Genomic DNA, 23,507 nt, shown 5'->3' on the forward strand with positions numbered 1-23,507 from the left:
CGGTTGATGACAGTCAGCAAGTCGGTGAATGGAATACTAACAGTATAACTATTCTGCTGAGTGCTCAAATGCCATGGCTGCACATTTATGGATTAAAAATCACATTTGAAATGTATTTAGTTCCAAAGCAGAGAGTTTACCCTCAATTAATCATGTGAAGGTGTACTATATATACTGTATTTTTATTATATTATCATTTAAATGTACTTATAATTATTCTCAATAATGTATAAAAACAAGTATTTGATACACTGCCGATTTTGCAGGTGTGCCCACTTACAAATCATGTAGAAGTCTGTAATTTTTATCATAGGTACTCTTCAACTGTGAGTGACGGAATCTAAAACAAAAATCCAGAAAATCACATTGTATGATTAATTTGTAATTTTATTGCATGACATAAGTATATGATACATCAGAAAAGCAAAACTTAATATTTGGTACAGAAACCTTTGTTTGCAATTACAGAGATCATACGTTTCCTGTAGTTCTTGACCAGGTTGCACACACTGCAGCAGGGATTTTGGCCCACTCCTCCATACAGACCTTCTCCAGATACTTCAGGTTTCGGGGCTGTCGCTGGGCAATACGGACTTTCAGCTCCCTCCAAAGATTTTCTTTTGGGTTCAGGTCAGGGCTGGACTGGTAATCTGGCATACCGGGCATTTTCCCGGTGGGCCGACGCACTTTGGGGCCGATACAAGGTTATTTTTTATTTATTTTTTTTGCCACGGACTGGCCCATCATGAAGGGACAGCGGCCCATTGGTTTGTCTTCTGAATTGACAGGCCAAAGCGAGAGAGACCTTCCCTCCTCCATAGACTGTGTCCATATTAGGCGCTGTTAAAAAAATGTGGGCGCATGAAACTGCAAAAGGCGAATATCCGCGCAACAGCGCTGCCGCCGACGAACGTGCGCTGCGTTTCTGCTGCTCTAGTGATGAACCGGCACTTTGACTCCGAATGTTGTTTTATACAATCGTGTGATATGGGAACATTAAAGGTTCTGTGGTGAATCAGCTGAAAACAGCCGCGACCATGTAAATACATCACGAGGTAAATTTGAAAACAGCAATACACACAACTACAAACTTGTCACTGAGCACAACCAAATTCAATAGTTTATTATTATTTATTTATTTATTTTCGAAACCATAAACCTATGGTAATGAGGAGCATGATTTTACCTGTGACTACCATGCCCATACAGTTAAATGAAACTGACCTACAGTTAAACTCAGTTAAAATGTCATTACACTCTAAAAAACAGAGGAATGTTTGTAACCAAGCAGATAGAGCAACTATTGACTACCATAGTAGGAAAAAAAATACTATGGTAGTCAATAGTTGCTCTATCTGCTTTGTTACAAACATTCTTCAAAATATCTTCTTTTGTGTTCAACAGAACAAAGAAAGTCATACAGGTTTGGAACAACTTGAGGGTGAGTAAATGATGACACAATTTTCATTTTTGGGCGAACTATCCCTTTAAGGACAAAGCTTTTTTCTCTGTAAATGTTTTATGAACTTTTTATAGATCTAATGAAATTTAACAAAATGTTATTTCAATGAGAACCTCATGAAAGATAGATATCATATCAGTGTGTTACATAAATTAGGTGTTAACTCTCAAACATTTTTTATTGTTTTTAAAGGGGTAGTTCAACCAAAACATGTGATTCCAAACCTCAATGAATTTCTGTCTGTGTAACATAAAAAGAAAATCATTTGAGTCTTTTTTTTGTCCATACAATATGGCTATTCAATGGTATAGCCTATGGTTTGGTTGCCAACATTCTTCAAAATATCTTTTTATGTTTCATGGAAGAGAGAAAGTCATACAGGTTTGGAACGACATGAGAGTGAGTAAATGATGACAGATTTCAAAAGCAGTAAATTCACTTTAATGTATCCTAGCTCAAAATCAGTGGTTGTTTCCACCTCCATGCTTCACGGTTGGGATGATGTTCTTGAGGTTGTACTCATCCTTCTTCTTCCTCCAAACACGGCGAGTGGAGTTTAGACCAAAAAGCTCTATTTTTGACCACATGACCTTCTCCCATTCCTCCTCTGGATCATCCAGATGGTCATTGGCAAACTTCAGACGGGCCTGGACATGCGTTGACTTGAGCAGTGGGACCTTGCGTGCGCTACAGGATTTTAATCCATGACGGCGTAGTGTGTTACTGATGGTTTTCTTTGAGACTGTGGTCCCAGCTCTCTTCAGGTCATTGACCAGGTCCTGCCGTGTAGTTCTGGGCTGATCCCTCACCTTCCTCGTGATCATTAATGCCCCATGAGGTGAGATCTTGGATGATGCCCCAGACCGAGGGAGATTGACCGTCATCTTGAACTTCTTCCATTTTCTAATAATTGCGCCAACAGTTGTTGCCTTCTCACCAAGCTGCTTGCCTATTGTCCTGTAGCCCATCCCAGCCTTGTGCAGGTCTACAATTTTATCCCTGATGTCCTTACACAGTTCTCTGGTCTTGGCCATTGTGGAGAGGTTGGAGTCTGTTTGATTCACATTGTATGATTGAGTGTGTGGACAGGTGTCTTTTATATAGGTAACGAGTTCAAACAGGTGCAGTTAATACAGGTAATGAGTGGAGAACAGGAGGGCTTCTTAAAGAAAAACTAACAGGTCTGTGAGAGCCAGAATTCTTACTGGTTGGTAGGTGATCATATACTTATGTCATGCAATAAAATGCATTTAAATTATTTAAAAATCATACAATGTGATTTTCTGGATTTTTGTTTTAGATTCTGTCTCTCACAGTTGAAGTGTACCTATGACAAAAATGACAGACCTACATGCTAAGTAGGAAAAGTAGGAAAACCTGCAAAATCGGCAGTGTATCAAATACTTGTTCTCCACACTGTGTATGTATGTATGTATGTATGTATATATGTATATATATATATATATATATATATATATATATATATATATATATATATATATATATATATATATATATATATATTATATAATGACCACAATCCAAACAAAACATCTGAAGCTACTTTGTTGATTTATAATAATTTAGCCTGCATGAACTCATGCCCCATCCATCCTAACACTCAAATCATCCGGCTTTGACATTTCATACCCAACATATTGATCCTGCTCTAGATTAGTCCACACAGCGTGTAGAATGAATTAAGGCATGGGCGGCACTAGATTCAAGCATCGGGACCAACCAGAGAGCGAGAGCATAAACGACTGCAGGTGATCGATCACCCTCACACTGCAACATCACAGCAGTTGTACTGGGACCCTGCATGAGCTCAAACCCCACTGGGCATGCTTTAATTAAGCTAAAATATCATTCATCACCCTGGCCGACTATACATTGTTTTACAGCAAATGTTTATACAAGTATTGCATATGTATGATTTTTTAATTAATAATGTTTATTCAAATGCAAACACTTTCAACTATAAATCCTCTTTCATTTCTGATTCTACATTTCTTTCCACAGAAAAAGGGCTCTGATGTGACTTATCCAATCAGATTTCAGACCCAGAACTATTCGTTTCATGATTGTTGTTGAAACATTAGCTGTTAATATCCAGACTTATATAATGTTGATGAAATGAACTAATTTAATAATTGATTAGCATTACAATGAAACTGAATCAACACTGAACTGACTTCAGCTGAACAATGAGCTCTTTTAGAGCTGCTGTACAGCCGGAATGAATTCTGCTGTTTGCATCATTAAATCATTTTCCTGTAAAGCTGCTTTGAAACAATCTAAATCATATAAAGTGCTATATAACTAAAGGTGACTTGACTATAATCAGATGACTTCATGTCTGGAAAATCATGAAAACATTACTTACACATCTTGGAATTCCTCTAAAGACTTCTGTGGTGTGAAGACATTTAATAAGCTGATGATCTGGAGGAGAAAAGAAGAGAAGAACTTTAGTAAAACATGAAATTATAATGCAATGATACTAAATTGTGTGTGTGTGTGTGTGTGTGTGTGCGTGCGTGCGTGCGTGCGTGCGTGCGTGCGTGCGTGTGTGTGTGTGCGTGTGTGCGCGTGTCTGTGTGTATATAAACATATATATACACATACAAACAAAAACCTATGTTAAATGCGATAAATCGTGATTAATCATGATTAATCGATTTGACAACTCTCTCTCTCTCTCTCTCTCTCTCTATATATATATATATATATATATATATATATATATATATATATATATATATATATATATATATATATATATATATATTATTATTATTATTATTATTATTTTTTTTTTTTACAGGATAAATAACAGCTCACAGGTTTGGAATGACACAAAGGTGAGTAACCAAATGCTCCATTGGATAAATTATTAAAGGAATAGTTCACACAAAAAATTAAATATAGTACAGTATAGTAACAGTATTTAGTCCTATAATTGTATGAATGTTTTTTAGATGTAGTTCCAAAGGTTAATAACAGCACACAGGTTTCTAATGACACAAAGGTGAGTCATTAATGGCAGTACTGTCATTTATTTGTGAACTATTCCTTTAACTACTTATTTATAATGATGTGCAAGAAAACTTTGCCCAGTAATTTTTATCGAAAAGAGGCTGAGAGATTCATAAAAGCACCGTTCAACAGTCAATAAAAGTTGAGGATGATAGAAAAAGCACATTTGTATTTCTGTCACGTCCCAGCTGTACCCTTTATAACCCGAGTCTCAGAAGGAGAGACGGCGAGAGAGAGGGAGGGAGAGTGGAGGACAAGAGATCTGGCAGCAGCATCTCTTCAGTAGCCAAAAAAGTGTTTCCTCGGTCTCTTAACACTATCACTCCCTTTCTCTCTTACTTTGTTATTCATCATCTAATGCCACCAAACTCTCTCTCTCTCTCAGCCTGAGGCTTGTGTGCTGTACAGGATACTATATGCACAGTAATGCTCAATATGGCGGCCAGTAGGAACAGAAGTCCCGCCTTTTGGTTTAACAAACATATCTGTTTATTTCCACTAGAACATACATGCACTGTCAAACCAAAAATTATTCAGACACCAGATATAATTGTTTTACTAGTGGGTGCAGGACACTATAGTTCATTTATGTAAGTGAGGATAGCAAAATAAAGTACATTTTATTAACATATTATACCCAAAAATTCTTCATACAGTAGACTACCAGTAAAATTGATAAACATTTGGGACCAAAATGATTCAGACACTTTGAGCTGACCATGTTTTGCTTAAGTGTTTTTTCTTGGATTGGATTCTTTTACAGTTTACACCACAGACTGAACAAAATTACGCATTGCTTGGTCATTGGTTGACCTAAATTGGTATTATCTAATTGTGTGCTTAAATTGAACAGCTGATTGGTTGATTGTAATCCATTACATACCTGACATTATCAACATTAATTTGTTCTGACACAGTTAAGTTCATAGTTCATTTAGTTCTTGACATATTTTATTACCATTTTCTAAACTATAGCGAATAAACTGTGATAATGTGAGAAAATGTTGAAGGTGTCTGAACACATTTTGGTTTGACTGTACATTAAATAGCCCAGAAAAGGCTCATTCCCCAGGGTCAATATTCTCTAATAACAAAACAAACAAAAAAAAACACCCTGAGATTTTTGAACTGGTTTTAATGGTGGGTTTAGCTTTCTGAGTACACTTTTTGTCTCACAGGAAAGCAATGTTTTTAGCAATATTTGCCATCCAATGGGACAACGGGTGAGAGATATTGAGCTCTGGCACTCACGTTTTTGTGATTGACACATTTCATAAGCACCAGCTCCCTGTATGCTCTCTTGGCGTGAGTCTGGTTCTGAAAGGGTCTGCTGAGTTTCTTAATGGCCACATTTCTGTCCAGGACGGCGTCATATCCAGCACTGCCAGAGAAAGAGAGAGAGAAAGCAATATTAATGTGTGGGAAACAAAAGGTGCATCCAAATTTGCATACTTATGCAAGCTTACTTTGTAGTATAAATAGTGCGAGTAGTGTGTTCACTCTGAAAATTCGAAATAAAAAAAAGTACACTTTATATAACCGGATGATACACTTAATTAATCGGAAAAACGAAGTGTGGAATGTTGGACGCGTCATGCGCTCAACTGTCGCAGCTTTAATTACGTAATTAGTGTATAGTGCGTCATTTGGGACACAACTAATGAGTTATTGAAAATAATGGAATTCATTTAAATGTTAAATCCATTCAGAGTGGAATTCAACACAAATCACCATCTACCGCCTAAAAGCAATATTAAAGATGCAAAATGCTTTTTTAATTTGCAGCTAATTTCAATTTGCATAATCTATAATTATGAAGGGTATAAAATGCAACTAGATTTGCATTTTCACAAAGAAATATTAAAGTGTTAAGAAATGTTAGGCGTTAAGGTTTGGTTCTGTGCAAATGAAAGGGTCAGCACACGTCTTGTTTTCAGTTTAGTTGAATAGATGTCATGCCGATCACAATTGAGTATGCAAATAAATGTAAAAGAATGAAGACCAATCACAAATCAGTGAGTAAATATTACATTGACATCATCAGTGTCAGTTATATTTTGAATGTACAGTACACTGAACATTCTTATGTGAGTTAACCCTTAAGTGCATGAATGTTTCGACAATCATTATAACATTTGACCCGGATCTATATTAACAGGGAAAGCTCTCTAACTGCAGCAATACTCAATGTGAAAAAAAATGAAAACCTAACGTGTGTGTGTGTGTGTGTGTGTGTGTGCGTGTGGCTTCAATTCCAAAGCACTGCAGAAAACAAGGTGGCCAATGGCTCATTGTGATATAACACATTAGTGTTCTCCTAAGAGGTGAAAGCTGATATTAATTGTATTCAAAAAATTAAGCCTAAAATTTAATTAAGTGATTCATAATTGAATTTCATGCACGGAATGGTCTCTTCATTCAACAAGTATACCTGGAGGCCAAAAGGAGACACTAAATTATATAATAAATTAGCTACAAAAATTAATAAAACAGTGGGTGTCCATCCCTGTTGTTTCCTGTCTTCACTCTGAGAATTATGGAAAATTAAAAAACAGACAGCCATGAAGTTCCAGCCTGCCACCTCTGTGTTGTGTGATAGCATGATGGGGATGTGCCGTGAAGTGCGTGAAGAAAAGTGTTTTTGTGATTGTCAGTGGTTATGATTAATGTGGGAAAAAGTTATATTTATATTGGTCAAAAATTGCATTAAAACTGTCATGATAATTAGTGATGCACCGAAATTTTGAGGGCTGAAATCACTGACCAAACTTTATATATATATACACTGATCAGGCATAACATTATGACCACTGACAGGTGAAGTGAATAGCACTGATTATTTCTTCATCGTGGCATCTGTTTACGGGATATATTAGGCAGCAAGTGAACATTTTGTCCTCAAAGTTGATGTGTTAGAAGCAGGAAAAATGGGCAAGCGTAAGGATTTGAGCGACTTTGACCAAATTGTAATGGAGTATCCAATGCAGTATCAAATTGTGATGGCTAGACGACGGGGTTAGAGCATCTCCAAAACTGCAGCTCTTGGCCTGTGTGGTCCGATCAAACAGACGAGCTACTGTAGCTCAAATTGCTCAAGAAGTTAATACTGGTTCTGATAGAAAGGTGCCAGAATACACAGTGCATCACAGTTTGTTGTGTATGGGGCTGCATAGCCGCAGACCAGTGAGGGTGCCAATGCTGACCCCTGTCCACTTCCGAAAGTGCCAACAGTGGACACGTGAATATCAGAACTGGACCACGGAGCAATGGAAGAAGGTGGCCTGGTCTGATGAATCACGTTTTCTTTTACATCACGTGGATGGCCGGGTGCGTGTGTGTCGCTGACCTGGGGAACACATGGCACCAGGATGCACTATGGCAGGGGTGTCCAACCCTACTCCTGGAGAGCTACCATCCTGAAGATTTCAGTTCCAACCCTGCTCCAACACACCTTTCTGTAATAATCTATCACCCTGAACACCATGATTAGCTGGTTCAGGTGTGTTTGATTGAGGTTGGAGCTAAAATCTGCAGGGTGGTAGCTCTCCAGGACCAGGGTTGGACAATCCTGCACTATGGGAAGAAGGCAAGCCGGCGGAGGCAGTGTGATGCTTTGGGCAATGTTCTGTTGGGAAACCTTGGGTCCTGCCATCCATGTGGATGTTACATTGACACGTACCACCTACCTAAGTATTGTTGCAGTTGCAAACCATGTACACCCTTTCATGGAAACCGTATTCAGCTGGATAATGTGTCCTGCCACAAAGCAAAAATGGTTCAGGAAGGGTTTGAGGAGCACAACAACGAGTTTGAGGTGTTGAAATGGCCTCCAAATTGCTGAACAAACAAGTCCGATCCATGGAGGCCCTACCTCGCAAATTCCAGGACTTAAAGGATCTGTTGCTAACATCTTGGTGCCAGATACCACAGCACACCTTCATGGGTCTAGTGGAGTCCATGCCTTGACGGGTCAGGGCTGTTTTGGCAGCAAAAGGGGGACCAACACAATATTAGGTCATAATGTTATGCCTGATCGGTGTGTGTGTGTGTGTTATATATATATATATATATATATATATATATATATATATATATATATATATATATATATATATATATATATATATATATATATATATATATATACACACACAGTGGCATGAAAAGGTATGTGAACTGCAGAATCTGTGAAAATGGGAATAATTTTATCTAAATAAGAGAGATCATACAAAATGCATGTTATTTTTTATTTAGTACTGTCCTGAATAACATATTTTACATAATTTTTTTTACATATAGTCCACAAGACAAAAAAATAGCTGAATTTATTAAAATAACCCTGATAAAAAGTTTATGAACCATTGATTCTCAGTGCTGTGTGTCGTTCCCTGGATGATCCACGGCTGTTTTTTTGTTTTGTTATGGTTGTTCATGAGTCCCTTGTTTGTCCTGAGCAGTTAAACAATGTTCTTCAGAAAAATCCTCCAGGTCCTCATTCTTCAGTTTTCCAGCCTCTTTTTCATATTTGAACCCTCTCCAGCAATGACTGTATGACTGTATTAAGAGCTGGGGGGTGATAACCATTGAACAGGATGAAGATGTCCAAAATTTTTCTTATTTTGTTTAAATATATATATTTTTCATTTAGTACTGCCCTTCAGAAGCAACAGAAGATACTTGCATGTTTCCCGGAAGACAAATTAAGTACAATTTACCTTGATCTTCAAATTCAATAGGTTTTCACCCCCCGGCTCTTAATGCATTGTGTTTCCTTCTGGAGCATAAGTGAATGTTTCAACCTTTTTTAGTAGTTGTGTTTGAGTGCCTCAATTGTCCTCAGTGTGAAAAGATGGATCTTAAAATCATACAGTCATTGCATTGGAAAACTGAAGATTGTGCAGGACCTGGAGGATTTTTCTGAAGAACATTGTTTAACTGCTCAGGACAAACAAGGGACTCAAGAACAACCATCACAAAACAAAAAAAAACAGCCGTGGATCATCCAGGGAACGAAACAGCACTGAGAATCAATGGTTCATCAACTTTTTATCAGGGTTATTTTAATAAATTCAGCTATTTTTTTGTCTTGTGGACTATATGTAAAAAAAAATTATGTAAAATATGTTATTCAGGACAGTACTAAATAAAAAATAACATGCATTTTGTATGATTTCTCTTATTTAGTTAAAATGATTCCCATTTTGAAAAATGCCACTGAAAAAGTATGTGAACCGTATACTATATTCCACTGTGTGTATATATATATATATATATATATATATATATATATATATATATATATATATATATATATATATATATATATATATATATATATATATATATATATATATATATATATATATATATATATATATATATATTATAGTTTGCAGCAAAAAAAGCACTCTATTTTTTACGACTACACCAGGTACAGGGAGTGCAAGCAGAAGCCATCATGTTCTGAAAGCTACTGAGGTTTATGACTAAATGCTTCATCCCACAAGGCTGCACTGGTAAAAGTCTGCTCTTTAACCATGTTGACATGTGCTGGTAAAGGTTAAAGCACCATTGTTAAAAAAGACATAAAAATAAAGACTAATATGACTCACATAGGACCAGGAAATGCAGCAGTGATTGAAAAATGATTTGCTCCTTTCCCATGAAGCCACAGACAGAGCCCGCCATTGAAAATTTGAAAGTGTGCGATGTTCTGCGGTCAAAACTGACCTTCAATGTTTTAATCCCCAATAAAACCTATTAAAAAGCCTTGTGGGTGAATAAAATGTGTAATGTGGACTTGCTCAAGAGTGCCCTCTTTCTGGCTTTCAATGCAATCCTTTTAAACCCTCCACTATAATTCAACAGTCAAAGCCGAATGTTTACATCTGAATGAGTTTACATGTGAATTTGTGTGAACGCACAGGCCCATATGGATCTTTGATTCACCTATGGATCATTTGAGCGGACAGTCAGAGCTGTGGGGTTTGTTATACAGCAGATGGTCAAAGCAGAAGGGGGTGAGGTACATCAAAACAGGTTTTCTACGAGGGGTGAGGAGAAACCCTACAGTACACACACACCAGGTTTATAGTTAAATAAAAAATGGAAAATAAATGATAATAAAAGCCCTAATAAAAAATACAATAATATCTATCTCAATGATACTAAAATAACATTGACAAAGTCTTACACATACACACACAATGAAAGAGAATCTACAGAATGAGCTAAAATCACAAAAGAAATTTCAAATGCTTTGAATATGGTTACATTATAGTTGTAGTCCACTAAACCATATGAATTTAGGCAGGCGATATTTTCTCTGGGTGACAGCATGAAAGTTTCTAAAGCACTTTTTTGGAACCGATGGCTGATGTGTCCATGGTAACGGCAGTTTCAGAGATTTTTTTTGGGCTAATGGCGGCCATAGACACCCATTTGTGTCAAAGATGATGTCATGGCTGTCTCTCTAGGTGGTTAATGCATTGCAGTATTGCTCTTTGAGAGCCCTGCCTACAGGCAGCTGTCACAAACCAGACACCATTTTAACTACTTTAACACCACATTTTAAGCTACAGCATAAGAAATAAAAAGACCTGACATACAACCACAGACACCATATCACACTAGTCAAATCTAAAGGAAAAGTTTGTCTAAAAATACTCTGTCATCATTTACTCACATTTACAAAAGTGTTATAATATTTAACGATGTTTTATTAACAAGGTTCGGGAGGAGCACGTTCAGATAATTGACACAAGTGGAGAGCACTCGGCTAATCAACAATAAGAGGTATATATACGCGGCAGTCCTACCTCCGCTATTGACAGTTTATCAGCATCCCTCCACCACCCCTTCTCCACACTTTTAGTTCTAACCACTTACATACACTGGGTACTCTACTCTGGGTTCGGGCCAAATTCCGAGCTGGAAGCCCTCCCGCCGGACAGCAAGCCAAATACGCATTTAAATGTACTCTGTATAAATGATATGTAAGTGTGAACTCGTGAATTGTAAGGAATACTTTTTTTTTAATGTTTTGTCAAAACTGAGGGCCTATCATACACCCGGTGCAATGTGACGCCAGGTGCAACTAGTTTCAGTCCGACGCAGTTATCATTTTCACGTCCAGCGCCACGTTGTTTAAATAACAAATGCACTCGCGGGCGTGCTGGTCTGAAAACAAGGTGTGTTCAGCCGCATTGTCGCGTTGCTATTTGGAGGCAACTGAAACCAAAAACATCAAATTCCTCCATGTAAATAGCGAGTCCGCCATGATGCAAGCACAACTGGCTTTTAAAGGGAATGGGAGATGAGACTCTGATTGGTTTATTGCACGTTACGCCCAAAACACACCCATGACTCATTAAGAGACTAGGTACAACCCTTTTAGATCATGCGCCGTGCAGACCGTTTTTTTCTGTCATTAAACTAGAATAAGTGGATTCGGACACGCCCAAAAGAACTGTTCACACTGGGACGATTTTTCGCGCGCGTTTATCACCGACGTTTAACGCCTCGTGACTAAACAAAGGGCGCCAATGTGAGTGTGCACACCGACGCGCAAAACGGCAGGCGTAAAAGCGTCATTTAAAAAAAAAACGCCTCGAGTTGTTTTTTTTATTTTGACGCGGCGCGTTAAAAACTGGCCGACCAAGGAGATCAGCGCTTTTGTTCACGTGCCTGGAGCTGCTGAAGTGACAGTAAAACATGACTTGGTGGCGCTCAAGGACAAAACGGTCTTGCCGAGCACACATTGATACGACGAAGAAGTAGTAAGTAGACTAAATAGATGAGCTGATAATGTTGCTTGCCAGTTAGCAAAAAGTGTGTGAATGGTTTTGGCCATAGACATAATGGGCCCTATTTTAACGATCTGAAACGCAAGTGTCAAAGCGCGAAGCGCAAGTAACTTTGTGGGCGGGTCTCGGCGCTGTTGCTATTTTCCCGGCGGGATAAATGGCTCTTGCGCCCGGCGCAAATCTAAAATGGGTTGGTCTGAAGTAGCTTCATTATTCATAGGTGTGGTTTGGGCGTAACGTGAATAAACCAATCAGAGCGTCATCCAACATTCCCTGTAAAAGCAGGTGCGCAAGTTCCATTATGGATTGCTATTATTATGGCGTATTTACCAGGCGCACGCCAGGAGCGGTTCACAGCCGAGGAGACTGATGTGCTTGTAAGAGCAGTGAAAGACAGAGAAGTGAAGTTGTATGGGGATGGGAGAAACCCACCCAAAATAGCGTCGGTTAAACAGGCGTGGGAGGAAATAGCCACAATTGTTTCATCAGCTGGCATCCCCAGGACGTCGCACCAGTGCCGCAAGCGCTACAATGACATCAGAAGACGGGGAAAGTCCAAGCTTGCCAGCATCAATCAGGCACGCCGTGTAACGGGAGGTGGATCTGCCTCTACTCAGGACCTGACGCCAGCAGAGGACATCGCTGCGTCCACCCTTACCGATTTTTTTCCTGGTTCTTGACGGACAAACCAATTTGTTAGATGTCCATATACATATATGTCTTGCCAGAAGTTGCCACTATTGGGCAAACAGGTCTCCTTAATATTAGACTACAATTAGCCTGAATAATTTGTAAGCTAGATTTATGCCTATTTTTTCACATCTTCGTGGCACACCACAATGATTTCCGTCATCTCATGTGTTAATAGTTTTTAGTGTAACAATTTATGATTTGCAAAAATAACTGTTGCATCTGTGTAGATTACATGAGCAAAGTGTATGCGCGTTGTGCACGCTATACATTATGGTCAAGCATGCGCCCTTAAAATAGCATAATGAACAACGCGCAACGCGCCACTGACTTTAGACTAGGTTTTTTCTGGTCAGTGGCGCAATTGTTTAATGGAACAGCAAAATAGCACCAGGGATTGTTTGCGCCGGAACACGCCTCCTTTTTTGCGCTGAACCGCCCAGGTAGCGCAAGTTCATTCACTAGTTTAGCGACGTGCTTCTGTGGAGGGAAAAGCGCGCTTTGCGCGGGTGCAAAATAGGAATGACACATGCGTCGGTGTACAAAGTCAATTGCGCTGGGTGCAAGATAGGGCCCAATATGTCTTATGGGTTTTGGCAAGCACGTAAATACTGTCTCTCTTCTTCTTCTGCATGACAAGCGAGTGTCAGAAGTGTAAAGTGCCGCAGCACCACCTTGTGTACCGGGAGCACTATCTACTGAATTTGCACATTCACTCGGCGCATCGCCAGTGAAAATCACTTGGGTGTGAACACTCAAGATGCGCCGAAAAACATCACGAAAAACGCTGGCGATAAGCGCGAGCGATATTCGTCCCGGTGTGTACAGGCCTTAAGTGCACCTGCGTCATGTGCTTCAGACCATGTGCTCAGATCATGCGCTTAGATCGTTAAAATAGGGCCCTTAGTGTCAAAACTGCAATGTAACGAAAATGATAATTGGTAATTCATATTGATAAGCTCCAAAAAATATGACTTGTCTTCAAAACCATATAATATATATATGTATGAAAAACTGAAATTTAAATCATTGTTTGCTGAAAATCTTGAGGATGAGTAAATGACAGAATTGTATTCTCTGCAAAAATGATTAAAATCCCCCGGCAGCAAGGCCGTAACCATGTCTTGAACATTGGGGGGGACCAATTTATTTGTAACAAATAAAGAAACAGAACAGTGAACGAAATTCTAGGTCTAATTCTAGTTGGGAAATAATCCTTTTGGGACTATTTGCAAACAATATTTGCGTCAAACATATTATTAGTTCCGAGATTCTTCGCATTAGTGAATAAAAACATAGATCTGCCATTGATATTTGAATTCCCAAGTGGTCTGGTGATAGCATTTTTGTAAACCGTGTCAAAGGTTCCGGGTTCTAATCCGCTCTCACATAGTTTTTTTTCCTTCTTCATTAAAATCAAAGATGTTAATCAATGATTGTATATTAAGAGCAGGGACACGTTTGAGTGCATTTTGTTTTGTGGTTTCACCGGAAAGAGTAGAGTCTCTCTTCGCAATGGCATTAAGCGATAGCTTGACGTGCTCATCTGTGTGAAGACTGTGCACGAGCCAAAAGAGAACGTAAACCCCGCCTACTTTGATTTGATTGGCCATCTCAGTCATTTTGACATTGACGAGCGCTGTTAGACCTGAGGCAGACCAGACTAAAAATGTAACTTTTAAACCTTTTTGTCATCCTAACAACAACATATAGAGCACTGCATAATGAAGTGCAGCAGAGCAGTGCAAGAATTTCAAATATTGGGGGGGACAATTTGGCCATTTCTAATTATTGTCTATGGTGGTTACGGCCCTGCCCTGCAGTCAATAATTGTATCATTTAAAACTAACACCAGCTCGGACTACCTGATCCACTCGGTAGTGAACGCTGCACAATGCCAAGTAGAAATATTGGTTTATTTCAGCCATATATGTTTGAACCAAAAACTGATTCAGGAGAAGAAGAAGAGCGAATCACACACAGGCTCGTCTACAAGTCGGTGTATCAGAATGGTAATGTGTTTTCTGTATCGCTCTCTACAACGTCGGACACATAACAGTAATTGATATGATTAGCCTTTGGCTTGACTACGTTATCAAACAGCTAATAATGAGTAACTAATGTTACACAAACCATGTTCCCGTTCACCATCTCAGAGTCAAACAGCTGCCTTCTGAATATCAGTATCCTTAGGAACGCTTTGAAATCAGAAAGCCAGTGGAGAAACGCATGTAATTCTTCGTCATAAGCCCTGCCCCACCTGTTGACGGGATTGGTTACATGTTTGTGACGGCTGTTTTTGCGCTCTTTAAAACCTTCCAGCATTTTTGGAACACTAAAAATCATCTTTTTTTTAAAGGAAATACATTAAAGACCATTTTGAATCACTATAATCAAAGCACAAAACATCTCACCCCCCAAACCCAACACTGAAGAACTCTGTGTGGAGAAGAAGTGGAAAAGATGACAAAGCCACTGACAGCCATAGTGGAGTTTCGTGACAGCCTGGCGAAATTAAACACAGCCTAGTGTAATTAACTCGACATTAAGTTCATCACCATGTTCAGCCCCTCTGCCAGCTGTTCAAGAGTTCGGCTCAGAACTGTCCGATCAACTTGTTTGTGCTCTCATTATTTTTCTTTCATAAATGACAGTCTTTGTGCCTGAGATTGTTCTCGTCATATATGCAAGACATATAATAAAGGCATTTTTAATATGAGAGGGTCAGGGTTTTTAATAATCAGAAATCAGTACTAGTGCTCATCGCATACTATTAATACATAGCATGTACTCTACTGTTCAAATATTTGGAGTCGGTATGATTTTTAAAATTCTCATGCACACCATAACTGCATTTGTTTGATTAAAAAAAATACAGAAAAAAGTGTTGAATATTACAATTTAAAAAATGTAATTTATTCCTGTAATGGCAAGGCTGAATTTTCTTCCGGTCTTCAGTGTCACATGATCCTTCAGAAATCATTCTGATATGCTGATTTGGTTCTCAAAAAACATTTCTTTGTTTTATCAATGTTGAAAAATGTTGTAAACTGTGATGCATTATTTCCCAGCATTCTTTAATGAATAGAAAGTTCAAAAGAAAAGCATTTATTTGATAAATTGGAAATTATTGGAAATCTTTTGTGATATTATAAATGCCTCACTGACCCCAGACTTTTGGGTAGTACATACATAACAAATAGTATACAGTATGCAACAATACAGTAAATGTTGATTAAAAAATAGTAGTATGCCATCTCAAACCCTCCCTTTGACGACACTTTTCCACTTGATTTCCTGAATAATCAATATCCCAATGGCTCTGTGACAGATTGCTCATAAAATAGCGAGGACTAAAGGAAAAAACATTGCTTTCTTCCATTATTTGGCCCCAAAAATCCCCATAGAGTCTGACAGCATCTCTTTGATTCTAGAGAAATTGCGTTTGTATTGCATAAGGGATTATATACTTCAAAACAAAGTGTGATACGTTGCTTTTTTTCATAATGTTGTTGAGCATGCTGTTTGTTTTTCTAGATGTATGTACTTATACATTTACTTTCTTCTCACGCACCTTTTTTACCCAAAATGCAATATAGGAGAGAGTCCTGCAAAGGGTAGAATCTCATTTTCTGTTGGCATACACAGTCAGGAAAATGTGTGTGTGTGTGTGTGTGTGTGTGTGTGTGTGTGTGTGTGTGTGTGTGTGTGTGTGTGTGTGTGTGTGTGTGTGTGTGTGTGTGTGTGTGTGTGTGTGTGTGTGTGTGTGTGTGTGTGTGTGTGTGTGTGATATGATAAATTATTAGCGAGCAGACCTTTAGCAGCAGCAGCACGATGCCAGATGCTCATAGCTCTATTACTCTGAGGAAAGCAGCACTGCGTCATCTAAATATTCAGTATGTAGCTTTCCAACATGGACCGCGAATGATATGATGGATCCGTTTAATAACTCTGCAGATCCAGCTTGCTAAACTATGCCATGAGAATGTTCATGAAAACTTTGCGATAACCTAACCAACGTACTTAATCATTTGATTAATGTTTGGTTTGTTCAATGAAAATAAATACATACACTACTTTGAAACAAGTCTCTCGTGCTCACCATTGCTGCATTTATTTGATCAATATTGTGAAATGTTATTACAATTTAAAATAACTGTTTTCTATTTTTATACATTTTCTAATGTAAATGATGACAAAGCTGAATTTTCAGCATCATTAATCCAGTATTCAGTGTCAGAAATCATTCTAATATGCTGATTTGCAGTTCCGTTATCATGAACTGTTTTCAACATTGATAATAATAAGAAATGTTTCTTGAGCACCAGATCAGAATATTAGAATGAAAATTCAGCCGTGTCATCACATGAATACTGTATATTACATTTTAAAATATATAAATAAATAGAAACAAATATGTTAAATTGTAATAATATTTCACAGTATTACTGTTTTTACTGTATTTCTGATCAAATTAATGAAGACTTGGTGAGCAGAATCATAATAATCCCAAACTTTTGGCCGGTAGTGTATTTTTGTAGAAATGTTGCAAACGTTATCAAAAGCATGTACTACATTTGTCAATAATAGAAAATAAACATTAGAGATAGAAGAAATTATATTCTCAATTCAAATTGTCACTGCAAAAAAATTCAAGTTGTAAATAAAGCAAAGATTATTGGAGTATGTTTACAAGAAAATACTATTTGTCTTTTGAAAAAAAGTTCAAAATTTATAATTAAATGTGTTACTTATAGATTGTTTGTGAAATTCACTAGCACTTTTGGTTACACTTTATTTTAAAGGTGCACTATGTAACATTTTTTGAGTAAAATATCCAAAAACCACTAGGCTAGCGTTGTATATTTTGTCCAGTTGAGTACTTACAATATCCCAAATGTTTCCAACTATTTGTAAATGGTGAGAAATTGCTATTTTAACCAAGGAACCAGGACGTGTGAGGGAGTCGCATGTCGATTGCATCATGTCTGCGTTACCCTCGGTTTCCGGTTTGATTTTGCAGAAACGCTTTACTCTCACTACAGTGTAAACGAGTGTCTTAGCAGCCACCAAGCGAACACACAGAGTAACGTCATAACATAATTTTCAACACACTCAGATGTGTCTAATATGATAAACAGAGCTGCGTTACCTCATACTCATGACCGGAAAACCGGAAGTGGCACCGGAGACTGTGTCATAATAAAAGTCCCGCCGCTCTTCTCATTAACAAGCGCTCCAGTGGTTCCTCAGCTCCAACAACACTCAGTCCTGCTCTGCTTCTTACTACAGTAACGTTAATAATCGCATCCATGAACATGATTTCTGCCCGAGTCCTATCCCGATTCTTTCCCACCGGCTGTGAGGTGAAGACCACATGTCCCAAGATGCTGTGCTCTAAAACGTGGCGTCATCAAACTACGCCTTTGTTTTGAACAGGCGACCTCTAGTGGACGGAAAAGTTACATAGTACACCTTTAAAGGGTAACTAAACCCTAAACCAACTTTTTTTAGTTAATGATCTGTAATACTGGGGCTTTATTAATGCTGTTCATTGATTCGAGTAAATGTTTTGACATTTGAGTATAAAGTGTTTTAATTCTATAAAATATGGTGTAAAACCGCCAAAGTGCTGCCTTCTTAAGGTTGAACGGTTGCTACTGCAGTTGAATTTTCCTATTGGACGTTGTGGTACATCGTGACGTAGGATGGCACGTCCAACGGCTCACTATCCGCGCCCCTGGCACGAGCTCACCACGCCCTCAGAAATGTTTCCCCCAATCACATGATGAGAACGGCTTCACTCCAGTATGACCTCTCATGTTACATGAAGTAGAAACATTATGAATGAAACTGACTTGACACTTGCTTTAACATTGTATTGAAGAAAATACGGTTAAATAATGCAGTTGTCAGTACACGTCAGGCTTTTCTTGCGATATTATTGCCGCCCGTCATGTGTACAGATAATTTTCATACATGAGACGCGCTTTCAAACCCTGACACGCAAGTGGTTGCCGCAGACGCAGATAGATTAGGTCAGTTCTCTTGCGCGGCTGCTTCACTAGCATCGTCTGCATCGGGAGTTAACGCAGTTTGAGCAGCGGCTTGCATTGATAAGGCTCCGGGTTTGTGTCTGTAACAGACAATCCACCCTCCTCCACTTCAGGTGAAGGTATGTGAAATGACCGCTCTGTTGCAAAGCTGGCGTCACTCCAGTCATTCTCCATCTTTGCGACTCGCGAGTCAGACAGCTGTCAATCAATCCGTCCCTGCGGGTCTCAGGTCCACGCCCTCTGCTCAGCCCCGCCCTCGGTTCGTCCCCTCTGTGTCCGCCGGGCTCTGCCCACTTTTCCAGCATTTTTTGAAAATTGCCAGTGGGTGGAGTTAAGCTCTGAGCAGGGGTTTAGTTACTCTTTAAGGTGACGTAGTTACATTGTACTTAAAGGCACACTATAGCTGTGTCTCATTTAAATTAATTTTGAAGGCTGCATCCTCTGGAGGACACATCCTGTGAAGGATGCGGTATACGGAGTGTCCTTAATCAGAATTAAACTAAACCTCCTCCGTAGGACACACAGGCAGGAAATATCACGTTACTATGCCAACACGTTCACAGTGGAGTTGCGCTCTCACCAGTTATATGAATGAAAGTTATTTATAACTTGAAAATTACTATAAAATGTTTCTTGCCTTGACAGCAAAGTACTGTTCTAAACGTTTAAAAATCACTAAACACTTGTAATCCTGTTCACCACAACTATCTATTTGAGGTAATACAGCTTAAAAACAAAAACAAGCTTGAAACTACTTAAGTTTAAACACCACATCTTCGCTTGCATGTATATCTGCCGGCGGCGCCATTTTTTCAAATAATATTTAAAAAACATGATGGTTGTTAATGGAGACGCAAAGAATTGTGGGTTATCTGCAGCAGGGAAGGATACACCTCATGCACACTCCAAGTTCCTGAAAAGAAGGGCACATTTGAAGGTCGCATTCGGAGTGTCCTACTTACTTTTCTGAAATGAGACAGCATTGATGACGCATGCAGCCTTCAAATGCGACCTCTGGAGGACACAACCTTTCGAAATGAGACCCAGCTTATGTAGTTTTTCACTACTAGAGGTCGCCTATTCAAAACAAAGGCGTAGTTTGATGAGATTGAGCGCGGAATCTTGGGAGTTGTAGTCTTCACCTCACATCCGCTGGAATAGAATCGGGACGGGATGCGGACAGAAATCATGTTCATGGATGAGATTATTAACGTTACTGTAGTATGAAGCAGAGCAGGGCTGAGTGTTGTGGGAGCTGAACGAGGCCGCTGAAGCGATTGCTGATGAGAGACGAGCGTGACACACGGCTCGACAGCAGCTGAACTTTTATTATGCCCCAGTCGCCGCTTCCGCTTCTTCCGCTCATGCGTATGTGGGGTAACGCATTGCTGTTGATCATATTAAATACATTTGAGTGTGTTGAAAATTATATTATAACATTACTCTGTGCGTTTGCTCCGCGGCTGCTATGAGACACTTGTTGCACACTGCAGTATCTAGATTGATATTAGAATATCATATTAAAGGTGCACTATGCAACTTTTCCGTCCACTAGAGGTCACCTGTTCAAAACAAAGGCGTAGTTTGATGACGGCACGTTTGAGTGCAGAATCTTGGGACATGTGGTCTACACCTCACAGCCGGTGGGAAAGAATCGGGATAGGACTCGGGCAGAAATCATGTTCATGGATGCGATTATTAACGTTACTGTAGTAAGAAGCAGAGCAGGACTGAGTGTTGTTGGAGCTGAGGAACCGCTGGAGCAATTGTTAATGAGAAGACCAGCGGGACTTTTATTATGACACAGTCTCCGGCGCCACTTCCTGTTTTCCGGTCATGAGTATGAGGTAACGCAGCTCTGTTTATCATATTAGACACATCTGAGTGTGTTGAAAATGATGTTATGACGTTACTCTGTGCGTTCGCTCGGCGGCTGCTAAGACACTTGTCACACTGTAGTGAGAGTAAAGCGTTTCTGCAAAATAAAATGGAAACCGAGGGTAACGCGGATATGACGCAATCGACAGGCGACTCCCTCACATGTCCCGGTTCCTTGGTTAAAATAGCATTTTCTCACGATTTACAAATAGTTGGAAACATTTGGGATATTGCAAGTACTCAACTGAACAAAACATATAACACTGGCCTAGTGGTTTTTGGATATTTTACTGAATTTTTTTTACATAGTACACCTTTAATAAATGCTGGATGCTTGTGTTGCTAAATGGAACATTTTATGACGGAGAAAATGCTGTATTACTGTACAATAAACAGTTTTGTGTCTATAAATGTCTCCAAACAGTTGCGTCCTTGTCTAATAAAGCACATAATATATTAAAGCGTCTTTGGTGTTTCCGTGGTTTCCACGGAAATCGAGGGTAACGCGGGTATAATGTCATTGATAGGCGACGCACGGACTCGGTCTGTGTCCTGGTTAAAATTGCTTATTTACATGGAACATGGAAACATTTGGGATATAGTCAACAAAATATAACACTGTTCTAGTGGTTTTTGAATATTGTGATCCAAAAATCTTACATATTGTGCCTTTCTAATAAGTACTGAGTAATATTAATGAACTACATGTACTTATAGAGTTACAGTTAGGGTTTGGTTTAGGGTTAGTTACTTTTAATTATGCATAATTTATTACTATAGTAACTACATGTTGTAACATAACTACGTCACCTTAAAATAAAGTGTTACTGCAATTTCTGAGTGAATGGTATATGAATCATCACAATTCACTTACTGTAATTGTATGTAAACTGGCTGTCGTGTTAAATTGCCAGGTATTTGCACAGATTTGCTATTCAAACAAGCCAACTGAAACTTAGTTTGTAAGTAAAAACAAAACAGTAAACTAGCTTCTATGCTTTTAGCATTTTTTTTTATAGCAATGTAACCTAACCACAACCAGTTTCATCAGGGTCTGTGGAAGACATGTGACTTTGCACTGTCCTGTCCTTACAAACTGTCCTTCTTTTGCCTCTCTCGCTCCCTCTCCGGAGAATGATGTGGCGTTTGTTAGGCTAATACAGCTGCCATGCTAGATCATGTGACTGCTGCTGAGGAGAGGAAGCTAAATTAGATCAGGGTTGTCCGTCCAGCAGGCACGATTACTGCAGCCAGCAAACCAGCCAGAACACATCAACAACGTCATTAACAGTCCAGTCCTGCCTCTCTGCCTTCCCCGCAACAAACGTACTGCGGTCACTGAAACTGAGACGCAAGGAAAGAGGAATGGGGGAGGGAAACTGCCAGCCTCATCGAGATTACCCACAGTCCACCCATTTTCATTGCAAAAATCATAAGGTCTGAATTTTGTGAAGCGCAATTAACGGATGGGTTCTTTTCTGAACTCGGATCCAAATTAGCTGCTGTCTACTGGGAACGGCGATTCATCACACCCTCCCAAGGAACCACCCCCCAAATATCGCTCTTAAAATTCAAAGCCTTTGAGACATCCATAAGGACATATTTCACGATAAAAACACAAAGTGATGCACCATGGGTACTCACCACACTATTCCCTGAGCCCCAGAACCAATGGGCTTTAGATTTTGGTACCGTTTGAGAACCGTGAAGGTGGAATCTCCTACTTCCACGCTGTAGAACTGGTTGTCCACTTTGCTTTTGCTCATGTTGTAATGCTGGGCAATGTAAGAAACATCAACTTGTTTGCCAAACCCCTGTGTGGAGAAAAAGATGTATGTATGAGCTGAGAACATCATACAACTTGTGTTTAGACAGTTGATAAGCAGCTCCAAAGCACTTGTAGGCTATTATTAAATAAGTCATAAAAACCTGTGCAAATGTTTCACCTCAATAGTGATATAAACAATGTGAAGAGGTATGGATAAAACTGTTTGTATTCTCTTCATCAGCACATGATATGAAAACCCATTTTAAAAACCCGCTGTAAAACCACAGATGAGTTTGCTTAAATGATTTGCAGACAAATACACAATGTAGACCTTGATGTTTAGGCCAAACCACACACTAAATTAAAATAATTAAATTAAATGAGGTGTCACAAATGAGTAAAAAATATTACAAATATTACTATAAGCAATTTGAGAAAAGGCCATATAAATATAAATAAGAAGAGCAAACATGGAAAGCCAACAAATTGTAATTGTGAAAGAGTTTAAAATAAGACGTAATGTCTCATCTTGAGATATTAATTAAACAGACTGTCCTCCAAAAGAAACGACTTCTATAGGTTGTTTTTTAAGCACCTTATTACGACCTTTATTTACGTTTTAAAGTCATGCGCCCTCTAGCTGCCGTAAAAACAATGACAATGTCGTGATATGTCTGTCGTCATGAAATAACAACGATCTAGTATACGCTCCTATGGGTCGTATTTCATGAATTAAAATGAACGTGTCCTGTTGTTGATAGGGGCGCAACTTTAGTAAATGCTCCTATGGGTTGTATTTCATGAATTAA

General features: G+C 38.9%; 1 protein-coding gene across 17 annotated transcripts in view; it reads right to left on the reverse strand.

Moving 5' to 3' along the window:
* The window catches only part of mapk10 (mitogen-activated protein kinase 10), a 99,982-nt gene that overhangs the window by 30,110 nt on the left and 46,365 nt on the right, over positions 1 to 23,507 (reverse strand). For all 17 annotated transcript variants that reach the window (XM_079835062.1, XM_079835068.1, XM_079835063.1 and 14 more), the window contains exons 4-6: positions 22,575 to 22,744; positions 5,753 to 5,882; positions 3,849 to 3,907 (exon numbers count right to left, since the gene is read on the reverse strand). In XM_079835062.1, the coding sequence (XP_079691188.1) occupies positions 3,849 to 3,907; positions 5,753 to 5,882; positions 22,575 to 22,696 (311 nt within the window). In that variant the 5' untranslated portion in view covers positions 22,697 to 22,744. The remainder of the gene's footprint in view (positions 1 to 3,848; positions 3,908 to 5,752; positions 5,883 to 22,574; positions 22,745 to 23,507) is intronic.

This window comes from Gobio gobio (assembly GCF_949357685.1).
Source record: "Gobio gobio genome assembly, chromosome: 14".
In the NCBI taxonomy this organism is placed as follows: Eukaryota; Metazoa; Chordata; class Actinopteri; order Cypriniformes; family Gobionidae; genus Gobio; species Gobio gobio.